This window comes from Saccostrea cucullata, unplaced genomic scaffold, assembly GCF_032062105.1.
Source record: "Saccostrea cucullata isolate Sc308-1 unplaced genomic scaffold, CSIRO_AGI_Scuc_v1 ctg16359, whole genome shotgun sequence".
Lineage (NCBI taxonomy): Eukaryota > Metazoa > Mollusca > Bivalvia > Ostreida > Ostreidae > Saccostrea > Saccostrea cuccullata.
Window position 1 is genome coordinate 193 of NW_026941249.1, and position 7,308 is coordinate 7,500.

General features: G+C 33.7%; 1 protein-coding gene across 1 annotated transcript; it reads left to right on the plus strand.

Annotated features, from left to right (window-relative positions):
* Positions 1 to 1,878: 1,878 nt before the first annotated feature.
* Positions 1,879 to 4,221, plus strand: LOC134257492 (heavy metal-binding protein HIP-like). Its single transcript, XM_062740102.1, has 3 exons — positions 1,879 to 1,972; positions 2,776 to 2,933; positions 3,710 to 4,221. Exons 2-3 carry the CDS (start codon positions 2,786 to 2,788, stop codon positions 4,120 to 4,122), a joined length of 561 nt encoding a protein of 186 aa, XP_062596086.1. The 5' UTR covers positions 1,879 to 1,972; positions 2,776 to 2,785; the 3' UTR covers positions 4,123 to 4,221.
* Positions 4,222 to 7,308: the final 3,087 nt, after the last annotated feature.

Here is a 7,308-nt window from a genome sequence, read left to right on the forward strand (position 1 = left end):
CTTAATTTTGAATAGTGACCCGCTTTTCATAATTTCAAGAGACAAGTGCTGTTTCGTAAATATATACAAGTAGATTAAGAGTCGAGGTCCCGGTAGCGTAATATTTAGTGCGTTGGAATTTCATGCTGGCGACTTGGGTTCAATCCCCCTTGTGTGCAAATCTTTTTTACTTTTTCAGCTCGATTTTACGTATTCTTTCCGGAATCGGACGGAAGACCTCTCGTTGCTCGCAACGAGTTTCATATCTAGTTATTCTTATTTTTCTTCCTGGGAAAATTTTGTCCGCGAGTGATCTTGTAAACTACACATCAGACTAAGGTGAAATGTTTTTAGGGTCAGTAGACATGTAATGTAGATTTGCGGAACGAAGGTCATTTTGCGCGCACGTGCTTGCAAGAGCGCGCACGTGCAACATGATAAATGACCGATTACATTGATATAGATGTAACTTTTTAAATTTTTGATGAAATGCTTTAGAACTCATAATATAAGGATACATTAGAAGTATAGACAATATGACATGGTCAAAATAGCAAGATCTCACGCGCATGCACGTGCGCTGCACTCTGATTGGCTGAAACAAAAATCTCAATATCTTTTTTGTCTTTTGACGAAATGCTTTGAAATTTTGATTATAGCCATGCATTAGGATATCCTACAATATGATATATAGCAATTATCATGAAAACACGTGCATGCACGTGCGCTGCAATCTGATTGGCTGAAACTTTAAATAGCTATAACTCATTTGGATTTCAACCAAAGAGGATGGGATTTGAAACATAGAGAGATATTATGAACTACTACAAGAAGGTATGGTCACCATGCACATGGATACACGTGCATGTACGTGCGCTGCAATCTGATTGGCTGAAACTTTAAACACCTATAACTCCCTTGGTTTCCAACCAAACAGGATGGGATTTGGAACATAGATAGATATAATGGACTACTACAAGAAAGGTATGGTCACCATGCACATGCACACGTGCGTGTACGTGCGCTGCAATCTAATTGGCTGAAACTTTTAACAGGTATAACGCCCTTGGTTTTCAACCATATGGGGTGGGATTTAGAACATAGATAGACGTAATGATCTTCTACAAGAAGGTATGGTCATCGTGCTCATGTATGCACGAGCGTGCACGTGAAATGAACAAAATCAAAATACACTTGAATGAGCGTATTTTTATTACTTTTGGATTAAATACTTTAATTTTTAGTTTATTAAAATATATGGATTGTGTAGACAAAATGATATGGTCATTACGCACAGGCATTCGCATGCGCACGCATGCAATGCTAAAATTTGAATGAACTTCGTACACTTCCAGGTAAATGTTAAAGTCTCAAAAACATACAATTTGTCTTATTTAATGAAGCTTACAGGTAATATGGCACAAAAAGAGAGTTGGGGAGCGTTTGGGGAACATCTGTAACGGTCCCCGTTACAATTAGCACTAGTTCATATATTCCTTTAGACAAGAACACCTCCCTGGATAGAAATGATTTAAACCCTTGCATTTGAGATAATTAATGATTGCTATGAGTTGCTGTGTGTTTCACAAGAAAAAGTATCCAAATTATTGTACATGAAAGTATCACGGCTTGAATTTGACTGGATTTGTCATAATACGGAAGGTGCTGTTTATGCTATTTTCTTAATTGATAAGATTATGTAGAGCAATTATATGCAGGCTAGTTTTTTTCTTGTCAAATTATCCATGAAACATCAAAGAATAATTGTATATTCAAGGATATTAAGATAAGTATACGTATCAGGTGATTTCAGCCACCATTTAATAATACAACATGTACAACATACATTACGAAAATTGTATCTTATTTATTATGCATGATGATAACATTTATATATACTGGTAATGGAACTCCAGTTCTCATTTATCTGTGTAAATCTTATGTACAATAGGATCCGGAGCAAAACCGTTTAACGGAAGTGTTCAGGGGAGGGGTAAGTTATCATCATGAAAATAGTATATCAAAAATACATTTCAAAATCTTTTCTTTTTCAGAAAATTCCACGTTATATTATATTGCAATCAAAATGAAGTAAATTATTTTCCATGAAATATGAAAATAACAAACAATAATCATTTTAAAATGTCCGTCAATGGAAGATGAACACACGCTTCTTCAAATTTAAGAGTAGGATCAGGTGCTATTGAAGAAGCAACCACCCCCTATATCGATCTGTCTGTCTATTTCATCAATTTTATTGTCAACAGTTTTCCTCGTTTCAGAATTTTTTGTACGCAGACATACGTAAAATATTTTTTTCGTAAATATATGCAGCTTGGCAAGCTATTTTTTCATGAAATAAGGAACACTTCGTTTTGTCAATAATATTTTGCATTTTGAAGTAATTTTATCAGGGTTTTTTTCAGTTATTCTATTGTGATGATCATTCATCAGGTCTATTTTATTTTGCATACATTGTACAGCACATTGTATTTTGTTTTCATGATGTTTTGTATTTTGCGTTTATCGTTTTGAAGAGTGTTTGAGTATGAAATTGCAGTGAATTTTAATTGAAACCAGAAAATTAATTTAAAAATCTACATAGTGTGTGATTAAATAAAAATTCCGCTAAAAATAAAAAAGAAAGGATTATCAGAAATATCGTATACTAGATGCATGCAAGCAATATGATATCGATATAATTTTAATTTAATTTCATATCTAAGGATGTATGATTTATTTAATTACAAAAAAATCATAAGGTAGTAAAAAATAATGCATCAAAAATCTTTGCAGCTAATATAGAATGATGATGAAGCCTATTGTTTCTACCGTGATGGTCCTTGTTGTTGTTGCATTGTCCAGTGTAAGAGCTTCATCTCCAAATGAGTTCATGGGAGACATGAATGGTTACAGAAGTGCCTGTAAAAAACTGGGCTGGGAACCGAAGCAAGGTTTGCATCACTTAATTTTTACATTGTTTTGATTTTTCATATCACAGGGAGATCCCCCTGCCATTGTTGTATATATGTTACCTGGTGATCTCCCATCTTCTAAATGTACATTCATCAATGATAATCGTGTCTTGCTTAGACTTTAGGGAGATCCCGCTGCCATTGTGATATTAGGTGCTCAATAAGTCTCTGTACGTTTGTCTGGGATCTCCCTAGTAGTTAAGGTAGTTTATTTGTAATTAGTTGTTATCTTCGTCATTAATAAATGACAATATTCATCAAACAATGTCTTGTAGTGTTTTAAGGAAGTAAAAATTAACAAAGGTGCAGGACCAACAGGGAACTGGTTTTCACACATTCTTTACAATACAGGCATTTGTCTAGCATAAGATAAATGGAGGGCATAATTGTAAATATGTGATTATTTCAAGTAAAAATACTAATATTAAACTCCACTTAGTATTGTCTCCTTTCATTTAGATACAATAATCAATTATGTGTACACATATATAAATAAACACTTAAATATATTTTCTTGGTTATTAGTAAGAGAATAATGATGCGCACAGCCTTTGCAGAAAAAATACGTAAATTGTTACCCCCTCATGTAAATTTTTTTTTAAAATTACACAAATTTTCAACGAATTATTGTATAGAAATATTTCATACCACAAAAATGAAATGAGAAAAAAATTATTTTTGAAGACGTCTCTCTATGAGTGGAAAAATCTCGAATGCGATATTAAATTAATTCATCCATTTTTTGTGTCATGTAGATTGCACCGCAAACCACATTATTGCCTTCTATGCCAATATAAAGTCCCATCTTACCAACGTCCCGGTAAATACAACCATTCAATTCAACAACGTCCAGTTAAACAGGGGCGGGGCTTACGACCCGGAAACCGGCATCTTCACTGCCCCGGAGGAGGGGGTCTACTCTTTTGCTTGGAATTTCCTGTCAACAAAAGGAGGCACCGTGTATATTGCTGCAACAGTAGATAATTTCGATCATGCCCATACGTGCATCGGGAACCAGCAAAGTCAATATATCAGCACGTCTGGTCAGCTGATCTACGAGTTGAAGAAGGGAAACAAAGTTTGGATTAGAGTTTGGCACGTTCCAGCCACATTCATACACGGTGGATATTATACGTACTTTTCCGGAAGTAAAATTAACTCATTTTGAAAACTTAAGAAGAGAGAAAAATACTGACATGGAATGAACAGACATGTTCTAATTTCCTAATTATAAGAGATAAAAAATAAATACAATTTCAAAATTAAATATTGTTTATTTTAATATTTTTTAAAAACAAATCCACCATAATTAAAAACGACAAAGTTCAAATAGTTATCATTGTACGTAATTCCTCATTCTCACTGCTCGAATGGACAAATTGTTCTCGAGGGACAACAAGTCTATCGTAGCTATATAATAGTGTTCTATTTATTTGCAAAATTATTGGGGGCATGACCACCCGTGCCCCCTCCCCATGCAGGTACCTACGGACATGAACACACATCAGGGCATTCAGTATAGTATCTGTTACGCTTTGGGGTACCCATCTCTTATCCCCAACTCCTCTCATACCACTGAATGAAATTTAATGAGATTTTCAGAGAATCTTTATTACGAATGGACAATGTGTATCGCCTATTTTTCTTTTTTATCCGACACATATTTTGGGTTTCCATAGCAAAACATAGATACTGCCATTATACATGTAGTCATATGGGAGGCGGGGGTACATGTATCACTGATTTAGTAAGAACATTGCTCACAGTACCTCTAGTTTCCTCAAAATCCGTTGGCCTATGATTTTTTTTTTGAAATGTGATTGTTTTTTTTTTATCCGCAGTCAAAATATTTTGGGGTTTTTTCTCAATGCATACCGACTTACCAATGATGACTTTGAAAAAATCAGCTTATTTGTGACATCTAGTAAGTTTAAAAAAATACAGCTGGACAAGTATTTTGTTTCCAATGTTTTAGATCATTTGATCAAGAGAAAAATGGAGACTTAATAGAGGTATAGAACAAAATGTTAAAAATTCATGAAAATAATGCGTTAAAACGTTAAAATGGTCTTTCTTTCATCTACGAAAATGAGCTTTCTTATTCATTTATAATTAACTTTTAGTAATTTATATGCATGCGATTGCCGATGGAAACTGAAAGTCAGATTTTTAATCTTAGAGTTTAAAATTTTTTTCCACTGGATCGTGAAATGAAGGGTAATTGCATATTGATCAACGAATCAAAATGTAGTTGTTTGGGGTGGATGGGATTACAATTTTGCATGCGTAATAACAATATGCACCGCCTATTTTTCTTTTTGATCCGACACATATTTTGGGTTTCCCATAGCAAAACATGCGCGTGCCATGTTCCAAAATATCCTTTATCTATACTAACGAAGAGTAAAGACTAATTTAGGTTCTTTGTATTCTTTCACAAAATGATTCCTTGTATATTGATGCCGAACAATACCATGATAATTGAATAAACTAATAAATTACATATATGGTTATTTGAAGTATATCATGATATATATGACATGTTAGCTATTTCATAGCTTACCTATTCTAAAAAATATTTTCTCTAATGACGGTAGGCCTGTCACAGTAAAGAGAGAGGAATAAATGTTTAAAACCGGTATAAAAATAGATTTTCTTGACTACTATTTCCTTTTTAAAATTATTCTATCAAATTTTATAAGTATACTTGATTCTCATTATATCGCGGGTTTCATGGTATCGCGGTATTCCAAAAAATCAGATACATAGCTCATATGCTTTTTGTTGAAAAAAAATATCAGTCTGTCATCTGAATGTAAATTTTTGTGATGATTAAAAAGTATGGAAAATGCGTCGGAAAAAAAAATTATTCAAATAAAACGTAATTTTACAGAAATCTATCTCCGTTTTTATTATTTTTAGCCCACTGAGTTTATAATCTAGTAAAATCCATATAAAGTTCATGTTTTGAAAGTCTTTAGTTTGTATACTTGTTTATTTTCTTATGTTAAATTACCTGGTAAAATAAAAAATAAGAATTGAAGTCCATGTCAACCTCAAGTTTCCATGTTTTCCCATACCGCGATACTATGAGACTCTCCGATTTGGGAGGTAAATAAGACTTCCTGTTTTAAAAATAGACCACAACTTAGACGATGCAAGCTTGGGAAATAGTTTGATACTAAAAAGTTAGGCCATAGTATACACCTATTTACTTGCTATGAGGACAGTAGCAAGTTTATCGTTCCCCAAGACAGCAAACTATTTCCCGAGGCGCAGCCGAGGGAAATAGTTTGCTGTCGAGGGGGACGATAAACTTGCTATTGTCTGAATAGTCAGTAAATAGGTGTTTTATTATACCGATGCTGACTTAACTTTTGTTAACTTTTGGGAGTCCAGGGTACACACAATTATGATATTCCATATTATTATATGATTGAATAGTTTTCATCTCTCTGATTGGCTGAGATCCAACTATGTTAGAAAAATACTACGTTGTATTGACCTGCACGTGACGTTCCAGGTCAATACAAGGATTTATTTCCTTGACATTGATCTAAAAATAGATCGGGATATTCCAAATTGATACAAATTGAATTTGGAAAGCTATTTAAACTACTATAACTTTTTTTCATGTGAAGATAAGTTAAGCGAATATATATTTTCGGGTGAGGGTGATAAGAGGGGATGCATGGACACTCCTCCAACACTTTTACTGAAAAACAATTTTTACTTTTTGGCAGTCAGTTTTCCCTGATAATACTCCTTCCTTTAAAACTCTATACTAGAAAAAAGACTGACATAATTTTTTTTCATGGCAACTAAAATTGATTTTAAAAAAAACTTAACAAAAAAATAAATACGACCTGTAAGGTTTATTAACATTTTAATTCTGCTTCTCTCTTAATTGTATTTGGATAGGACTTAATCAAATGCAAACAAGTAATGGGTTTTATCATTTTATTAGTGAATCATATAATAAAACAATTATTGCTGTTTTTTTCGGTCAATACAATGATTTAGCCATCTTCGAAGTACCATATTCACCTCGCCCTCCGGGCTCGGTGAATATTGTACTCCTCAGATGGCTAAATCATTGTATTGACCTCAAAACACAGCAATAATTGTATATTATAACGATGCTGACTTAACTTTTGTGACGTCATAACATATACGCGTCACAATCCGTATAAAACCAGAAGTTTTCCGAGATGAAAAGCGAGGGAAACAGAATGCTGCCGGTGAATAGTTTGATGACTATTTCACCATGGGCAGATAGCACAACAAGAGGCCCATGGGCCACATCGCTCACCTGAGAAGCTTTGACCATTCTGTTCTTTACCAGATTTCACCC

Coding starts and splice junctions, on each gene's coding strand:
- LOC134257492 (XM_062740102.1), top strand. CDS start 2,786: ATGATGATGAAGCCTATTGTTTCTACCGTGATGGTCCTTGTTGTTGTT. Junction 2,934..3,709: donor GGGCTGGGAACCGAAGCAAG/GTTTGCATCACT, acceptor TGTGTCATGTAG/ATTGCACCGCAAACCACATT.